General features: G+C 39.1%; 1 protein-coding gene across 1 annotated transcript in view; it reads left to right on the top strand.

Moving 5' to 3' along the window:
• Window positions 1–1,080: 1,080 nt before the first annotated feature.
• Window positions 1,081–19,949, top strand: part of LOC104080161 (electron transfer flavoprotein subunit alpha, mitochondrial) — a gene marked incomplete at its 5' end in the record, with an annotated part of 19,406 nt that continues 537 nt past the window's right edge. Inside the window, 5 exons of the mRNA XM_009582457.1 lie at window positions 1,081–1,182; window positions 1,972–2,040; window positions 3,088–3,170; window positions 15,802–15,867; window positions 19,469–19,549. Of these exons, the coding sequence (XP_009580752.1) occupies window positions 1,081–1,182; window positions 1,972–2,040; window positions 3,088–3,170; window positions 15,802–15,867; window positions 19,469–19,549 (401 nt within the window). The remainder of the gene's footprint in view (window positions 1,183–1,971; window positions 2,041–3,087; window positions 3,171–15,801; window positions 15,868–19,468; window positions 19,550–19,949) is intronic.

A 19,949-nucleotide genomic window follows, 5' to 3' on the forward strand; every position in this document is an offset into this window, starting at 1 on the left:
TCTATCCCAGCCGAAACCAGGACAACGTGCTACTTTTTCTTTGACCAGAAATGGAGATTATCTGTGCTGAAATCTCTGTCAGTTTCACTTGCTGCTTAAAGCTCTGCCACCGCAATCTTGAAACTTTTCTTTATTTAAAGTTACAGTTGTTTGAATAGCCAGATTGGTTTTCAAAGCAAGATTGAGCAAAAATATAAGTGGCTGGCTATCCAGAGTTTTGGTTTAATCGGTTGTATTTCAATTGAGTTGGGTCGTTAGAGTGTCTAGCTAAACTGGTAGCAGTTTAAATTGATTTGAGAACACCCAGTTGTTGGTTTAGATCAGTTTTAACTAAATCAGTTTATTATTTTAATGAAGCCAGCGTAGCTTTGGTAGTAGAGAAATCCAATCACAGAATCACAAAATAGTTGAGGTTGGAAGGGACCTCTTGAGATCATCTAGTCCAACCCCCCTGGAGCAGGTTGCCCAGGACTGTGTCCAGTCAGGCTTTGAGTATCTCCACAGATGGAGACTTCACAAGCACTCTGGGCAATCTGTTCCAGTGTTTGATCACCTCTACAGTAGTTTTTGGCTGTGGGCCTTTTTATGGCTGTGCTGCAAATCCAGCAAAGGCAGTCATTAGTAACGTTCTGTGTGTGTGTCCCAGTCCTCACATTTTTCTGGGTGGCTTAGTACCTGCCCCTGAACCATCCTGTATTTCCTAACGTCTGTGGATGTTAGGAAACAAATGCTACTTGATACTTAAGATTAGCATATTGCATTGTCATTGCACTACTTAATTGGCTTGTTTGCCTGTCTTAGTAAGAACCACACTTATTATGCTGGGTTGATATCAATGTATTACTTACAGAACAGACCGTCATTTTAGTGCAGCTTATACTATAGGTTACTTAAACACAACTAATGAAAGAGGCTTGTAACTCAGAGCCACAGAGCAATTACTGATAGTAGTTAAGAGCTTGTGATAGAATTGGTTATAGAATGAACTTTTGCATTAAGTTTAAGGTCAAATTTAAAAGGTTGAAAATACACGCTTTATCCTTTTCCTTGCGGATGTTTTTCTTCATCTGATGAATGCAGTAACCCCTCCACCGCCTGTTGGTCTATCTGAATGGATTGAGCAAAAGTTGACAAAAAGCGATCGACCAGAGCTTACTAGCGCTAAAGTGGTTGTATCGGGTGGTAAGTAGATAATATTAAAACTGTGTTACATTGCATTTAAGTAATAGTACATCTTGATTAAATAATATCTGTAGCAGAACAATGTAATGTGATACATCAAAAAAAAAATTATGATGTAATTCTGAAATACGACATAGGGGCCAGTGGGAATGCATTCAACATGTATGTTTCATGAAGAGGCAAAACATGAGTTTGACATATGCTAGTAAGCTTTTTCAGAACATTGTCATATTTGGTGAGTCCCTTTAAAATTATAGCAATATGAAGTGTTTATAGATCCAAATCTGTCATGTTTAAAATTATTGCTAATCGTTACAGGCAGTCCAAACATGATTACGTAATGGCTTTAATGATTTTTAAAATCATTATGTTTGTATTCTGCTCTTCAGGTATAAAGTGATGGACTGTGATTTTTACTGTATGCCTGTGGCTAAAAAATGATTCCTTAGTTATCCCACTACAGAGTTTTGTACCTAAAGCCAGCAGAGGGAGCACAAATTAGTAAAAAAATCCTGTTTCACTGTTTTCAGAGAACGACCTTGATGGTGCTGTGTGCAGGAAGTAAACTAGGCAGAGTGGTGTTGGTTTATACATACGAAATAATACTAATCACAAAGACAAAAGCTAAATCTCCAAATATTAAATACTATTTAGTAATATATCCAAAAATACCTTGTGCAAGTGTACATTTGCAAATGCAAATACTCATACAGGAAGTTTATGTAGGCAATAAAAAAATCTTAAAGCATATTATATTCTTCTTTATTTTTTTTGTTCTTAACTTTTAAGGGAGAGGCTTGAAGAGCGGGGAAAATTTTAAGTTGTTATATGATCTTGCGGATCAATTGCATGCTGCAGGTAAACCTGTTTTCCTCTTTTTTTAACCCTGGTTATTATATTTAAAAAGGTCACATTAAAAACAATGTTCATCTTAAGTCTTTTATTTTCATGTCTCTCTCAAATAAATTCTTAAAATCCTGTTAGTTTAGTCGTAGATAAAGTTTTGTCTTCTCCTTGTGGTCCACTGTGTATTTAAATGCCCGTGTATGAAGCAAAATACTAAACTGTAATATTCCCTGTCCTTCTCAAATCTTCAGAACACAAGCTCACAAACAAAAAGTGAAGTTGTATAAATTAAAAAATGGTCTTAGCTCACTTTGAAGAGCTGATATTTTCTTCATACATCCTTATATACTACTCCTTTACAGAATCCATTTCACAGTTCTTGTAGTTTGAGTGGCTCTGTCTTTTTGCTACGCTTTTGTATTAACAGGAGAAAACTGACCACGTACAGCATCTCGGCAAAATATTTTAAGTAAAGGTTGGGGGAGGAGGAGGAACTGTTTGCATTAACATTTTAACTGCATTAGTTTTAGATTTCACATGGAATAATAAATTTATGGTTTTATATGAATGGCTTTGTTTTTAAATTGGTGGCTTCACTAACTAAGTGTCCATGTGGCATTTTCAAGTTCACTTTGAAATTTTTCTTTACTATGCCTGACTTTTGAGGTCCGCAGCAATATAAGATGGCACATGTGTTCTATTCAAACTTGGAGGAACATTATGGGAAGGCATTTATGGGAAAATCCTCTTTAGACAAAGCAACAAGAGAAAATAATGGAAATATGCCAGACTGAAATCTTCGGTTTTAAATATATGGCCCTTTGGTGCTGGGAGTAAGGATTTCCTGTTGCTTATGAAGTGCATTAGCACTTAGTATTTGGAAGTTTTAGCCAGTGGTATAGAGAGGGATTACTATAAGAGCTTTTAAGAGGGAAGTTTCTAAATACCTCCCCTTAGAGTGTGGGACTCTTCAGTAAAATACATGTGCTTTTATAGTGATAGAAATTTGGCTCGCTAATATTTTAAAAGAAAACACTGGAAATATTTTCTTTCAACTAGTTGGAGCTTCCCGTGCAGCTGTTGATGCTGGCTTTGTTCCTAATGACATGCAAGTTGGACAGACGGGCAAAATAGTAGCACCAGTAAGTATGGAAATATCTTTCATAAAAGAGCTGTGATGTTTTCTAGCGTGCGTTTTCCTTCAAAGCAAATGCTTATGCTTAGAAATGAGCTAAATCTTAATACTGAGCCTAGCAGGAAAATCTTAGTGTGCCCATTGTGATACTGTCACTTGACCATGCATTTGCAAAACTGCAGCAGCAAGCTGTGATGTAAATCTCTACTTTGGGTCAATCGGAAGTGTTCTGCAGACAGTTTTGTTAGAGGTTTTGCATGTTGGATTTTTTCATAGTTGCCTGTGCTGAACCTTTTTTAGTTTTCTAACAGCCATCATTGGTATGCTAAAAGATGTCATTGCCAACATAAACTTGAAATTATATTGATATGTGGCTTGATCTCTGGGAAGTGTGTTTTTTGGTTTTTTTTACAGGTGGTGATTTTTTAAAAAGTTTTGGTAACCGTAACTGGATTACTGCATTACATTCTAAACAAAATTTTTTTAAGAGATGAAAGTGCAAGAAACTTAAGAGAGAAATATCTACAGGTTGGCTGCTGTAGAATGACATACCAAGAAGGGCATACTCTAGTGAGTGACTTAATGTTGGGAAATAACCTGCTGCACATCTTTTCTGCTATGTCTCCTGATATCACAGGGGACTGATTTCTATCCCTGTGTCTTTTTGGATCTAAGGGGGGCCTTTCTGTCATGTAGAAGTTTAAGACTACGTTCATTGTTCCTTATGACTTGGGGAAATATGGGGCAGGTTGTAGACAGGTAAGGCACACGTGAGCATTTGTAAATAAGAAGGTACAAATGTAGCTCATCTCAGTGTGGGGTAGAATGTGCGCTAGCACGTACTGAGATGTGATGATCATGGACGTGATTAGGGAATTGTGACTAAGAACATGGGCGGGTATGGCAATCTGTCAGATGTACACTTTGAGCTACATAATTGAGTAAACATTTAGCCTTTCAGAAAGCAATTCTCTTTGATGAGTGTGTATGGCAACAGAAGGCACCAAAGAGCAACTTTTTACTTATTAATGGTTTAATGAGACCAGAAAGGGAGAGTGAGCTGGAACTTAACAGAGAAACTTGTCATATTTCAACTGCTGCATTTACCAAATCGCAATAATTTAAATAATACTGAAAAGCTGTACGTGTCCAAAGCCTTGGTAGGATCTGAAATGTTTTGCCTTTGTACCATGAAGAGCTGCAAATTCAGGAACTTCAGACCATGACCATTATTCTTCCAGTAATACATCCAGCAGGACAGAGCAGTACTAGAAGATATTGAGGACAGGAACTTGTAATTCCTGGAGTCTGTTGTCAGTTCTGCCTGCTGGGTTTTCTTGAACAAGATACTTCGTGCTTCTGCGTTCTTCTTCTTGAAATGTGGATAGGGATGTTTATTGCTTTTTTTTTTAAGTCCTTATCAGAGGCTTTCTGATGATAGTCCTAAGGGCTAAGTGGAGCTATTTCTAGACACACTAATGTTTAACCTGTAAATCTATTTGATAGCCAACTGCTACAAAAAACAGCTTCTGAGAAATAGACCTACTGGTAAGACTTAAGGTCCATCTGGTTGCATATTGTGTCCTTCCAAAATCTTGATAGCAGTGATATTTACCTCTGCTGTGCAAGGAAATTGTGAGGCTTTACAGATTATAAATGCAACCCTAACTCTTCGTTCTGATTATGTCTTTCTTTTGTGCATAGTATGTAATTGTTATTTTTTTCGACATTGTGCAGGACAGCTGTGGCCCCCAGTGTAATACTTCGTCTTTGCTAAGGGAACATTTGTATTTAAATACAATGCACTTTCTTTTGATCACACAGTAGGCATAAGGTCCAACGTATTGCAGCTATAGGTCTCAGCAAGCTAATCAACACTAATTCAATAAGTGCAACTGGAACATATATGAAAATTGCAGGTTCCAAAGAAGGCAGAGTTGGTTGTTATAAGGAGGCAATCTTTATAGTTGGTTGTTGTGTACTCAAACCTTTGAAAGCCAGGGAGTAAGCTGTGCCATTTAACTGCGTATTTTGAAAGGGCGTGAGATGAGACTGACCATCCTTAGTTCTTCACTACCCAAATATCCACTAATGAAGTGGAAAATGCTAATTTGAAGACAGCTCAGCTCTGGTTTGTGTGTCTCGAGGCTCAACAATGAACATTCTTTCCAGAGTCAAGGGCATATAAATAATTATGTTGAAACAAAAAAGGCTAGTTAGTGATGAAGATATAGTGCTATAACTTGCCACAGATGGCTCATAGCAACATGTGAAAGTCATAAGAACATACAGCCACATCACAGGATCACTTCAACGTCATCATTGTCATATTTTAGAGGATTGTTAAAATAGCCATTAGTCAGTGAGGACTGACTAATGAATGTTTGTAACTCTTGTGTCAATAAACAATCCTAACTGGCACAATTGCATGGTGCTACATCTTTTTGTCAGCAGGTTGATGCATTTCTCTCTCGTCTCCCTTCTTAACAAATACTTAGTAAGTAGTGAGTTATGCAGAGCACTGAAAATTATATGCCCCTTCTTTCAAATTGTTCAGATATTTCTTCTGGATCTTAAAATACATGTAAGGAAAGCATACAGTGGCTTAGAAGTATAGAAAAAATTTTATGTTAATTGTAATGAAAGTGCAAGTTGAATTGATACTAAGCCCTCAGAGTTGCTGACTAGAGGAATTAATTTTTCAATGTGCTGGACAGGTATCTTAAACATGAGGCAGTTTAAAGCTGCAAATTCTTAACTTCACATTCCTAGTTCTACTTCACCATCTTTTTGGTACTTGAGCTAGAAAATTATTCTGTGCAGTGGAAGATAGAGTTCACTTAAAGAAGGAGTGGAACTGAACTTTCTTGATCAGATCAAGATTACACTGGCTATTTTAACAGTCCGCTAGAAGATGACTGCTTTCTCTTCCTATGAGTATGCTTGATATCATGAGTTCAAGGAGAGCTCATGACATTTTATCTGGAAAATTGCAAAGCAGCGTTGTACATTGGTTGGTTATATTAGCCGAGACCTGAGTTTTGTGTTAGTTTTGAACTCCAGTTGACATGGTGCATGCCCTCCTGGGCGTGTGGGCTTTGAGCAGGGGAAGAATCTTGGATGCAAGGAACTGTTGGAGTTTGAGACATACTTGCTCTCCTGTGCAGCTGTTAGTTTCTGATGGGAAAGTATCTTAGCGTATGCTCTTACTCTTCTATTAATAGTCTCTCGCCCAGTCTCAGTGGAGGACTGGAATGCATTGTTTTTAAAGGACTCTGGAATTGGGTCATTTTTGAGACTACAGAAGGAGAAGAGTTAGTAACAAGCTCAGGAAGAGGGGAAGTACTTCTACCGCTTGCTTTTTGTGTATGGCTGCTGGGGAGTGTTTCTGTGCTGATCATTGGGTAAGAGCGTAATAATCTAAAAGATCTGCTTACTTCTTCCCTTGTGCCTTCGATTGTGGGTTTGGTGAAGGAGGGGGAATTTTGGTCATTGGTCCTTCGGTAATTCCGTTACTTGGCTTCAGTTCTTAAGAGTGCAGCCCAGACAGTGCATCACAGGACATGAGGACATCACAGCCACAGCAGCTTTCCTGAAATGCTGATGTATTAATACATGAACAAACTGCCAGTCAAGAAACAACTGTAGTTCGTTTTGATTAAGTAATGAAAAAATGCAATTAATTAAGGGAGTACAAATTTCACCTTCTTTCTGTTTGAGAATTAGTTCTGTACAGTACATCTACACTTCCAAAATAGCCTTGCATCTCTAAACTTCGAGCTTTTGTTCATGTTGGAATTTATGCATTTTGTTGTTTTTTTGACTGGATCTTTGGTAATTTTTCTTTTGTATAATTTTATTCCAGTTGTTAAAATGTTTGGTGTATTATTTTTGTTTCTTTAGTAGCTTTTTTAACCTGTTGATTTCAGGTGATTGCAGCTCCTGTTTGAACATTCTGTCTTATGAAAGAGAAGGCTGATTTGTATTATTTGATGAGATGCAAGGAAGGAAATTTTTAAGCATAAGCGGATATATTAAAATATAAAATGTTACCTTCCTAATTAAAAAAGTAATTTAGTATATTCAATGTCTTTGATCAATGACAACCATTTCAGGAACGTATTTTTTAAAATTAGAAGTCAGTTGTTTTCCACTATTTCTTCTATGCAGGTGTTCTGCAGAAAAATGAAATTCAGTTCTCAGATTAAGCACTGTATGTAGTTTCTGTTTAAGAAAAAAGCCCTTGTAAGAATGTTTAAATTAGTTGGTTTTGGATAAAAATATCCTTCCCATGAGTGCCTACTGTTAAGTATAAGTTAAGTATATCCAGTTAGAAAATACTAAATTCCCTGCACAAATCAAGCTTCCCACCACCACCCCAGAGTAACTGCTATTTTTAGCTAAGAAATTTCAAATGGTCAGGGGCGTTAGTTTTCTATCTTGTTCACAAAAAAAAGGAAACAAGAACAAAAGGAGGGAGGAGGAGAAGGAAGGTAAATAATGTTATTTATTTAAAAGTTATTTAAAACTTTTATAAATGGAACATGAATGCTTCATTTATTAGTTCAGTATTAGCTTTCCTTACCCTCGGTATAATTAGCAACATTTCTAACATACAAAGAAGTGTGTAATCTTTCTCATGAACTTGCGTAATTCGCCTAATATTTAAACAAAAAATTTCTGACTGTTGTGAGAAAAGGAAAGCAACTGCTATAAGCCTTAAGTAGCTTCTGTTAGTTTCTGAACTGTGACGTTTGCGGTACAGATTTGCAAGGAAGGGGCATATAGGGGATGACTGAATGCCTACGAATAGGTGTCTAATGCCATTTTAGCCATTTGGTGTATAAAAAGTACATTCACAGGGCTGGTAGCTACTGTGTGGGACCTGGAGACTTCCTTCTGGAGCAGCATCTATGATTCAGGTGGGAATCTGTCTAAAATGCCACTAGGCATCTATGTATGGACACCCAAATTCTTCCCATGGTCTCAGAAGTTTTCCCTTGTGTCCTATGCTGATTATATTCTCCCTTTAGCTTTTGAAGGAAGATGGGGTTGTACTGGGATTATCTCGCTCTCAACTTCTTCCCCCCAGAAAACAAACAAAACCTTAGTGGCACTGAGGGTTGCGTTTTTTCAGAAAGTATGTGTCGTTTTAGGCTGTATCCTCTGACCTTGTGAAGGATCTGCTGCTGCCTCAAAGGCATCCTTCTAGTTTAATCGCTTCAGAGTTTAGATGTTCACTTCACTCTTTTTTAGTTTATTTTCCTCTATTGAAGTCTGTGTTCTTTCAGGGTCCAGTTCTATAACTGGTTTAGCTTTCTTTATAGGTTTTCCTAGCTGGCAATAGGGAGGATGTGGCCAGACCAGTATTTCACAATTGTAGGACTCAAGGTGTTCATCCAGGGTTAGCCATCGGTGGACCACATCTAGAAAGCCTCACCTTCACCATCTCAGACTTTATTGTGAGGTTTTCTTCTTGAGGAGGGTCCATCCAGCAGGGAAAGCACAGCGAGGCAGAGCTCCTTGGTTTTTTAGGTGTCCAGTTGCTGCTGTCTTGTTACTTTCAACATTGGGCACAAAATACTAACAGGTGACAAGTAACTGAGGTGGAAAACTCAGGAAGGCAGAAGTTAGGAAATATATGATGTAGGAATAATTGACACTGGATTAGATGATTGTTCTAGAAATGTGATATGATTGCACAGAAGGCAGATGCATTTGGATATTGCATGTGCTGAGAAACCTCAGGTGGGGAAGGCAGATGGGAATTCAGTGTAGTTCTGATATGATCCCCAGGAGTAAACTTGCTGACCTGCTTAGCTTCAGTGCTTAAGCTTTGATTTCATACCAGAGGGTCTCTTTAGATGTAATGGATTGCAGGAACTTCAAAAGGGAGGCACATTTACAACTGTCAGGAATTGACAGTAATAATGAGGGAAAAAGAGGCATGTTAAAGAGGTGCAGCTTCAGTTGAGATGCTGGAGAGTGAGATGTTGGTTCAGTTGAAAAGCACCAAAGCTGTGGAAGAACACGAACAACTTAAGGTGTTATTTTAGGTAGAAAATGCAGGAGTGTGATGAAATTAGAAGCAGGAAAAGGAAAGTTAAATGGCAAGGAAGCATTTCCTGGCAGAGAGAAACTTGAAGGTGCAGAATGGTCTTCTACAGAGCAGTGGAATTCCTGTTCCTCCGCTTCTTTTACAAGAGGATGGGATGCTTTCTGAGCTTGTATATGCCTCAGTATTTTACTACGCAGTCCCTTTCACTGCAGTGGGTGGCTTTTTAGCACTTAGTAGTCATCTTCTTGCCTTGGGAGTAGCAGGAAGGGAAAAAGACAATATAACATTATTTACATTATTCCTATATTTCATATTTCTTGTATTTGGTGGCAAAGCAATCAAATACTTCACCTAGCCTGGTTTTGTTTTCTCTAAAATGCGTGAGTGACTCATGGTTTCATTGCGTAGTAAGTGGATACTAACTCTTCTTCAGTGTTACTTCCCATCCCTTTCTTAGGGATCATTTGCTTGCTCACATTAGCATATCTGTTAAGTTTTGTTTCCCTTCACTCTCTTGTGCAGAAGTACAGGGAAAGTGAAACAAGGTGTATTTTATTCCAGTATTTCTGTTCCTTTTTGTTCTCTGTCTCTTACCTAAAATTACTAACAACAGAATGAACTAATTAATTCCCTTAGCTTCAAGAGAAGTGTCACTCCTGTCACCTGGATTGTACTCACTTTAAAAATGTTCTACTCCTGGCTTATCAATGATAAGGTCTTCATCACTTCCTAATTTGTTACGCATACAAGAGAATACTGAGATACTAAAGTTTCTCTATTCAAACACGTGGTACATTACTTAATTTCTCCTGCCTTCAGCTGGCTTCTTTGTAGGAATGTGTTTTTTGTACATTACGTTTGTGGTTTTTATTAAAAGACCAGCAGGTGCACTTTTCATTGTATAAATGGTTGAAGCTGTTAGGTAGCTAGCAGATGGGAACAGCGTTGGGAAAACGGACCGTGCTTGGGAAATTGTTTTTGGAATATCTCCTCTGATAATTCGCTGTTGTTGAAAAGTAGCTTTATAGTGGCAAACTTTAGAGAGCTGTTTGTATGCAGCTGGGACTGAATTTACAGACTACCTTTCTCTGACTTGCTAAAAAGCTAAGGATTGACAACCCCTTTCATCCTGCATTATCCAGTATAGCTTTTAACTCCAAGAAAACTATGTTCACAAATTGATGCTCTGCTCCTTTGGGGTTGGTGCAGAAACATTAAATTGTACTAAAATATTCATATGTGAGTGCATTTAGCTGAAAGCAATTGATGTGTTTTTCCCTAGAGAGAGAAAAAAATTGCTGTATGGCCCTGCACTCCAGCAGACACCCTAACCACGCTTACGAGTAATTACATAGCTTGGCTGATCAAAGGTTCTTAAAGTGAAAAAGAAACTGTAGTTGGAATATAGTTTAGTAATGTGTGCTTCTTGAATGGAACATATTCAACTGCATCAAAGTGGTACATACTGGATAATTGTTTGATGTACAGTGTAATATATATGAACTAGTGTCAAGCCAGAAAATATTTTATTGGGTTAATAGCTTGTAATTGGGAGGAATCTCTTGTATGAAGCAATTTTCATTACAAAGATTTCTTTCTAATTTCATTGTCCTTTAACTCTTGCAAAGAAAATAAAATATGTGAGCTGCCTTTAAAAAGAGTATGTGTGCCAAAGGGGTTTATTAAACTAGCCTGTTTAAAAGCATGCCACTGGTAGGATGATAAATTGATGTACACTGAAGGTTTTCAGCATAATTCAAAAATTGGCATAAAAATCAATAGTAGCTGATGGCTTGCTTGCAAAGTAACTACCTCATCGTGTTGCACCTGTGGATGCACAGTAGTCTCTTACAGCAGCGTTCAAAGTCACTGTAAGTTGCATCTGAAAACTGTTCTTGTGGTTCTCTTTAAGTAAATGTACCTTAACTGCCTCAAGGCAGCCTAAGGCATTTTTAGATATTTTCATAAGTAAAAATGAAGTAATATTATGTGTCACAAATTATTTTGTAAATAATTGGAAGAGTCAGTGTGCACAGGAAGATAACTGCATTGGTATATTGGTGATTATAATCATCCACATATAGCACTCCTGTGACATTTATCCAAACAGCGTGTAACTGGCTATATGGATTTTGGAGCCAGTTGTGCAGATTCGTGCATATGAAGTCTCATGGACTTGCCGTAGATGCTAATACGCAAGTTGGGTATATTTAAAGCAGAAATAGGAGTTAAGGGGATGGCTAAAGGGGATTTTTTCATTTTAATCATCAGCATACAATGACTTTCTCTACAAGACGGTCATGTTTGTTGAAAAAACAATACAAGGCTAGATTAATATTTTAAATAGCAAATGAGAAGTTGGATTCTTGATTTGGTATCTTGCCTTTGAATAGGATAAATTTAGGACTTGGAAGTTTTGTTTCTTTTTAGGGTTGTTGCGATGCAAATCTGTGCTTATAAACTTTGAGGTCTCTGTCAGGGTCCTGGCTCCCACTGGAGTCTTGTGGGATATTGTGTGGCAGGACAAATTAAAATACTTTTGGCCTTTGTGCCAGTTTGCTGGCAGAATCAGCTTTGGCTGCTGCTGTAGCCCTTGTGAGAAGCCTAATGGGTATGTTACGTGCTGATGCTCCCACCTTCACATGTTCCCATTACTTACTCCCATACCAAACCCTTTCTGCAATAGCACATCTTTAAATTAAGTATTTCTTGATTGTGCCTCCCTGCCCTCTGCTTCGTATGCTCTTAGGCTATTTGGTCCATTCAACTTCCTGTGCTGCGTGTTTTCCCCATTGTGCTCTTTCTTACCATTAGCTCTCTTCTCTGGTGTCCCTTCCCCTGTGCTGATGTCTGCTATCCATAAAAAATAAAGATTTGTGGCATGGCTGTGATACATGTACAGTAATTATTTCTCAGCACAAGACAGACATGGACCTGTTGGAGCGGGTCCAGAGGAGGCCACGGAAATGATGGGGGGATGGAACGCCTCTCCTGTGAAGAAAGGCTGAGAGAGCTGGGGTTGTTCAGCCTGGAGAAGAAAAGGCTTCGGAGAGACCTTATTGCAGCCTGTCAGAACTTAAAGGGGGCTTATAAGAAAGATGGGGACAGACTTTTTAGCAGGGCCTGGTGCGACAGGACAAGGGGGAATGGTTTTAAACTAAAAGAGGGCAGATTTAGACTAGCTATAAGGAAGACATTTTTTACACTGAGGGTGGTGAGACACTGGCACAGGCTGCCCAGAGAGGTGGTAGATGCCCCATCCCTGGGAACATTCAAGGTCAGGTTGGACGGGGCTCTGAGCAACCTGATCTGGTTGAAGATGTCCCTGCCCATGGCACGGGGTTTGGACTAGATGACCTTTAAAGGTCCCTTCCAACCCAAACTATTCTATGATTCCATTCTGTGATTCTATGATTTGCTGTGTGGAATTAAGTTACTTGTGAGGCAAGACAATTGTCTAATCTGATGCCATGCCCTTATACCACCAAAACTTTCACTTTCCTTGACTTTAATTGCTTTTGGGACTTCATTTGTATCAGACAGTGCAGTGAGCCCCTTAGTACAGAATCTGTGTGCTGTTTTGTTACGCCGTTCTCATGTGGTACAGCACTGGCTGCAGCGCTCCAGTGAAAACCTGCCTATACACAAGCACCAGGGAGTTGGTAAATGCCACTCCCTGTCCTGGACTTTGACATAAGTACCTGTAATTGTAGGCCGTGGATCAGGCACCTGACAGCAGTAATTGGAGCAGCTTCCAGGGATCTAAAAAGCAGGAACTTGAAGTTGGTGTAAAGCCATCTATGTTGGCACCTGAGAGGTGCGATCCAGACTCTGATGCTGTTCTGTGCCTTGGCGCGGGTCTCCTGCGTCGATGAGCTCTGAAGAATTGAGATCTCCTTCCAGACCTTGTGTGCTCTCTGCTGCGATGGCAGGCATGTCGCATAACGCAATTGGAAGCGATGCTACTCTGTGGTACCGATCGGCTTTCCGTTTTTCCTCCCTCACTTACTTCATAGTGCTTGTCCTGGCTTGGGACTTAGAACACTAACACAGTAGAAATGGTAGGACTGAGCAAAAGGCATGATAGAAGTTAATGATTTCAGGGAAAACATCAAAACAAGGGTATTACCCTGAAAATAACTTAGAGATCCGAATTTCTGAGTCTTTTATGACCTGTCTGGATGACAAGTTGAATTCTCTCTTTGGGGAGCACTGAACAGTCGTGAATTATCATCATTCAGACTTTGTGGGTCCTTTGTTTCCCTCCTACTAAATGGTAGTATAGGTTTAAACTAAGATTTAAGCAGTCAAATCTATTTTACAGTTGGAACTATTGATAAGAAACATGCTGTCCTATGTGTTCTTTGTATGAAAACATTACTGAGGTGATCTGCTGTAAGTGTTACAGCCTACTGAATGGACCAGTTATCTTGGCCAGAGAGCCAAAAGCACATAACCTAGAAGGGCATGGCTTAGAGGCATAATAAAGGCTTTTTAGACAAGCCTGGTGATTTACAAATGTCCTTTTAATGAAACAGCCTTGTCTTTCCTAGATACTTTAATAGAATATATACATAGGCATCTGGCTCCTGGTTAGCTGGATTCTTTCCAAAGACTGAACTTCACAATGTTAAACAGACTGATAAGAGTATCTGGTAGTCTAGGTGACTGGCACTTAATGAATTGCTCTAAAAAAATCAAATTACAGTAATGTGTTTTTAAAAAGAGCTTGTATTAAAGACTATATGATGTTAGAATAATTTCTCCTGTAACATCTGTTCTTTTATTTGGTATAATTAAAATATTGCATTCTTACCATGAGTTCTTATATGGACATATTATATTACATGGCAGCTGTGGTTAAAAGGGATTGACCTCCAATAGTCATCTACTCAGTAAAAAGCTATTGAGGCTAAGAAATTTCTGAGTGTCTTCAACAGCTGTGTGTTTTTGTAGAAATATATAGACTAGATTCTGTGTTTCAATTTCAAAGCAAACCTTTTTAATAGGAAATACTTTGTTCCTGCTCTGTTTTCCCTCCCCTTCAATTTTTACAGGAGATGGCTTTTGTAGAAAAGTGTAGAAAAGCTTCATAAATTTTATTTATCTATTCCTATTTAAAACCCAGTGTAATAGGTGAAATCTGTAGCTGTAGAAACATCAGAAAGCAATCATCTTTTTGTCTTTAATTGATATAATGACTATCAGGCCTGTATGGAAGAAGCAGTCTGCATGGTCTCTCTATTTGAACACCTCTTCTGTAGGTCTGTGCCTGTTCCACAGCTGTGCTTTGTTCTGTCATGTTAAAAGCCACTTAACTGTAATGGACATCTTCAGTTGCACAGGGATAAGATTTTTTGACCCTCTTACCCTCCCTGGCCCCAAAAATAATTTCTAGAATTGGATTTGTATGTTCTTAAATACGGACTAACCTTGGTATTTTTAAAAAGAGAAATTCTGTTACTATTTGAGGTTGTGTCTTTTCTAAGCATGTATAAATACCGCCTTTTAATTGGTTTTGACAGACGATCCCCTAACTAGATTTGTCTGTTACAGTTTCCTCTTATTGAATGAGTTGGTGAGAAGTACTTTCTTTGTTTTTCTTCTGTAAAATTAGGCAGCCAAACGGTACAGGTTTGACTGCTACTTGGACTTGTGGTGGTGGGAAAACTGTCACGGAGCTGAAAATATACTTGGGTTTTGGATAGATTATAGCCTGGATGACTTTTGGCCTGAGGGAAAAAAATGCTTTTCTGCTGTGAATTAAAACTGTCGATATAGATCTATTTGCCTATAAATTTTCATCTATTTTGAATGCAAGTCTCTTTGGAGATGTTAGATTGGGAGCCTCAAGGTGTAAAGATCTACTGCATGTTGGTGCCTACCTGGGAAACACTTCTTTACTCATCCTGTGTAGGAGTTGATAGTGAATGGGGGAAGAAAAGCTTTAGGGCTCAATGTGAACATTGAGGGTTGGGGTAAATAATAGAAACTGTAAATAATAGAAACTATCACTACGTGTGTATAGTGCACTAGCCCAGTTCAGTATCTGAAATGTTTTATCCTGCCATATAGGAAACTTTTTCAAGGTTTAAACACCTGAATTTCAGTTTTGTGCATTCTGTCTTATTTAAAGGATCCTAAAGGCTTCAAACAAAAAAGCCTAGGTTTTCTCTTTAGGCAACTGCATTATCCATTTGTAGGTTATCTTGCTTAATATTTGCGTTGGGAACGTCCAGGGTCACGGGTAACACTGACTGCCCTGTCCTCTAGCTGGGCAGTGTCTTACAGTGTCTTATGTTTGATGCAATCTTCCCCCCTCCCCCCCGCTTTTTTCTTTCTTTTTTTTTCTTTTTCTCTTTTCTCATCTGTCTTTGCCAGATGCTCCTTTGGGATTCTCCTTTTACAGTTACATTGCATCCCCAAGTGGGGAAGGGAACCAATCATCAGCTGCCTTGAATATTGAAAACTGCTGTAATGTAAAAACTACTGCATGTAATTGATTCTGAGTAAGGTTTGTGAGAGCTTACTGAAACTATGTCGTGGGTACCAAAAATGTCTCGTTTTTGTTTTCTTCTAGGAACTTTATATTGCCGTGGGAATATCTGGAGCAATCCAACACTTGGCTGGGATGAAAGACAGCAAGGTATATAAAGATGGATGTTCTAGGAAAGATTTTTGAGGAAGGAAATCAGTTGACTTCCTTGCTTTTACATCAGTACTTTAGCCAGTTTTCCAATTTTTTTTTAATGTTAAAATTGCCCGTTTGTCTGCTTCTTTAAAATATGCTAGCCCTCAGCCTTGCCAAAGAAAGATGTTGTGGCAAAACATCTAACACAGTAGGAAAACCATTGCACTCCAACCCAAAGTGGTAAGTAGGAGCAGCTTATTGACTTTGTTTATTAAAAAAACCCAACACATATGCCTGAATTCTATACAATAGCTCCATTTGCATTTATTTCAGAGTATGACATACTAATTCATGCATAACAATGTGCAATTTGAATTATGAACTTACTATTCCATAAAGTAAAAGATGTGTCTGACATTCCCGCATTTAGCCATTCAAATGGAAACCTATTATAAAACGGCAGTAAAACTTTAAAAGGTTTAACTCATTAGTTGCCAAAGCAAATAATCCCAAATTCGAATTGCCAGTTTGGTCCACAGTGCAGTGTTTGGAAAGAGGAACAGAATTACCTGCTGAATCGTACTATCAAATGCCAAACATCAAAAACTGTAGGTCGTCCTGCCTCCCCGCAAGTAATTTTGGAAAAAGGGTTGGTTTTTTTTTTTCTATTTCCAGGGAACAAACTTATGCTTTCTGGCAGAAACCAAACCCAGAACTTTGAATAGCTTATCAAACTGAGGAAAAGGTTTGCAAAACTTTACAGGCAGATCCTTGTGTTTAACCGATGACAGGCTAGTGAGTTTATGTGACTGGTAATTGTCCTCGCAAGCCAGCCTGTGTGGTAGGATGACCTGTGCTTTCTTACAATTCAGTTCTTTTTGCATATATTATTTAAATTTTTGGGGGGGAACATTATGTAAGCTGGATTTGGGATACAGCACCCTTTTGGGGGCCTCAGTCTTCTAAAATCAAGGACTTGAGTGGTGTTAGCATTAGTTGACACAGTGGAGAAAAACCAACCAAAATTACAAATTGAAGATGAATGACGGGCAGGGATGAAGGTCAGTATTGAGAAGTGTGAATAACAGTATCTGTAGCAATGTATGCTCACTGGTCTTAGTGGAACAGCCTCGCCGTAGTCTCTTCTACTTGCAGCGCAGCAACAGGGACACAACAGGGACAGTCAGACAGCGGGAGAGTCCGCGGGAGCAGCACTGATGCAGTACTACCACGGTCGTCCTCGGCTCCCTTGGGACTCTGCTAGTAGCTGATGGGCCACAGCATTAAGAGTGTCTTTGTTCCGAGGCGTTTAGTCTCCAACTGTGCTTTTGGGTGAGGGAGAAGATGGGCGGATGGGATTAGTATCAGCTCTTGGCTGAGAACCGTGTATTTAAAGCTGCTTAAAACTTGATCTGACCCTGTTTGTATTTATCTCCTGCCTTATCTCAGTTAAGACTACCAGTTCTGGGAACCTATTTAAGTGCCAGAGTTTCCTTTGATATAAAAATATTGAGCAGCAATATTGTCCCATACTGTAATAGCAAAACCTCTCCTTTTTTGGCTTTTTCAATGCCGCGTTTGATATTTTGAGATGTTTTTATAGGAAATAAGGACAGATGTAATTTGTCCGTATGAGATGCATACTTAAGTTTCATTTCTCCCATATATCATAGTTTTTCTAGTATAAACAAATGTGCGTATTGTAAAATACAGTTTTACTTATTTGTGTTTGAAATGTCTTCTGCTTTCCTTTTAGCCAAAGCATATAGGTGGTGTAGTTACTGAAAAGATCCAATTTTTACAAACATAAAGAATTATGCAGCCATGGGAACTCTCTGGAGTGTTCCCTGTCTTCCCTCAGCACTGTGAATTATCTGGCATTGTGAACTTGTACACTTAAGAATACGTTTTCCAAAGTAGTCAGATGCTTCCTACCAAGTGAAATGTATAATTTATTTGTCCTTTTACAGCAAGGTAGAAAATGCAGCTTTTGAGGAGACTGGAAAATCGTCGTTGCTTTCTTTCCTTATTTTTAATTCCCTCATGAGGTAGTTACAGTATCTTTTCTTTCGAAGAGGTTTAACTTGCAAAGTTCTGTTGCAAGCAAGGTGACGCTTTTGCTTCTTACTGTGGAAGGTGTGATTTAGCAATGAGGTAGAGAACCAGATCTTACTAAAAAGTTACTTCAGCTAATGGAGACAGAGGAAGGACTAGGCTGCCAAACTAAAGAGAGTTTTGAAAGCAACTGGTGTTAATTATTTTTGTGGTAAGGACGGAGCTGCCAGCCCCCAAGGTGTCACCAACTGCTGGCCTCAGCCGGCCCTCAGCGTTACTGTGGCCTCGTGCCCCTGTGAACGGTTCTGCAAAGCGTGGTAGGGCCTCAGAGTATAGTTAAAGTCTTTATTCAGCTGATATCCTCGGGTATCACAGCCGGGATTTTGGTTCCCGCACTGTAGAATTGTCAGTGGAGGCTTGCATTTGCAAATGGGGTAACTGAAGTAAAAACAATAAAACATTGGGAAAAATATTTCAGGGGAAGCATTACTGGAATACTTGCAGGTCTTTTTGCTTATGAGCTGGCAAGAGGGCAGCAGCAGCGCTCTGCTGTAGGTACTTCCTTCTTACATATATGATGTGGTCCCTCTTTATAGTGAGTCACAGGATACAAATGACTTGTGAAGAAAAAACAATTTCTGTGGGCCTAAAACCACAGGATTTGCAAACTTTTATCTTTGAGTTACTGCCGCTAGGCGTATGCTACTGAGCCATTAATTTTGTTGGACAAGTACATTCAGTGGAGGGAGTAAAACAGAGACACATGAACTGTGCCTACCTGGGAATGGCAGGTAAGTGGATCAAATAACTTGGGTTAGAGCTGTCCCGAGGAGTCTTGTTGCCTCAAATCAGAGTGCACACTGGCAGCGTTAAGGTGGAAAGGCAGGATCAGAGTGCTGTGGTTTAGACCCCTGCTTGGTGTAAGGCTCCTTTTATGAGCTGCCGTCTGGTTTTTTTTCCATCCTTTATGGAGTGCTCCCCATCCTGATGTAGATTTTGATGTGGACACCCATGCTTATTTTGCTGGAAGCTGTCACAGACATTTACAGAATGATTCACCTGTATGGCAGAGTTTAAACCAAGAAAGACATTTTCTAGACTGTTGTGTTGGGATTTCGGTCATGTGTGGTTTTCTACTGTGTTGACAAACTAAATGGTATGTCCCATAGGAAGTACAGAGGCCTTTAGGCATGGCTTTATTGTATGTGTTTTAAATGCTACCTCTGGTTGTTTCTGTAGTGGTATGGCTTAGATCTGGCAGATAATCTTTTGTAATTTTTTTTCCCAGACTCTTTTCAACAGGGAAGGATAGCCCCCATGTATGCAATGAGCAGGGAAGGGAATTTTTTTTTTTTTGGGGGGTGGGGAGGTGTTTGTTTTTTGTTTGCTTGTTTGTCTTTGAGGTGGAAAGGAAAAATGTTTGTTAAATGCTGTGATCTATACCTTCTGCTTCTAGGTGCTTGGAGAGAATTTAGCCCATGTTTCCTAGATAAGGCCTGTCACTGTAATCCGGCCCTAGATGTTAATCTATATATATATGGTGCTTTACTGTTGCTTGCAGACCATTGTTGCTATTAACAAGGATCCAGAAGCTCCAATTTTCCAAGTGGCAGACCTTGGACTGGTGGCAGATTTATTTCAGGTGAGGCTAAACTTGGAGATGCACGGGGTAACTGTATCAGAGAGCTAATGATAGCTTAGATAACATAATCTAATAAGTGTTAAAGATGTCTGTCTGAGGGTGTTTGCTTTGGGTTGTTTTGTTAAAGAATTTGCTTTATGATTTCATTATTTTCATGCTCAAAATTCAGTCCCTGCAAGCAGAAGCTATCAGGTGTGTTGGGGGGGGTGTCACGGCCAGCCTGCCTCTATTCTAGTTTCCTGAATATGAACCCTTTTGAGAAACAACTGCACGTAGGTGCTTACATGTATTTTTTAAGCTGCATAAAGTATGAAAGTACAGAGTTGGCAGGAAGAGTTCTTATTGTGGCCTGGGCTTGCTGCCTTACCGATGCCCATGAGGACCTTGCAGTTCTCTCTGG

Source organism: Fulmarus glacialis, unplaced genomic scaffold, assembly GCF_000690835.1.
Source record: "Fulmarus glacialis isolate BGI_N327 unplaced genomic scaffold, ASM69083v1 scaffold20327, whole genome shotgun sequence".
Classification (NCBI taxonomy): domain Eukaryota; kingdom Metazoa; phylum Chordata; class Aves; order Procellariiformes; family Procellariidae; genus Fulmarus; species Fulmarus glacialis.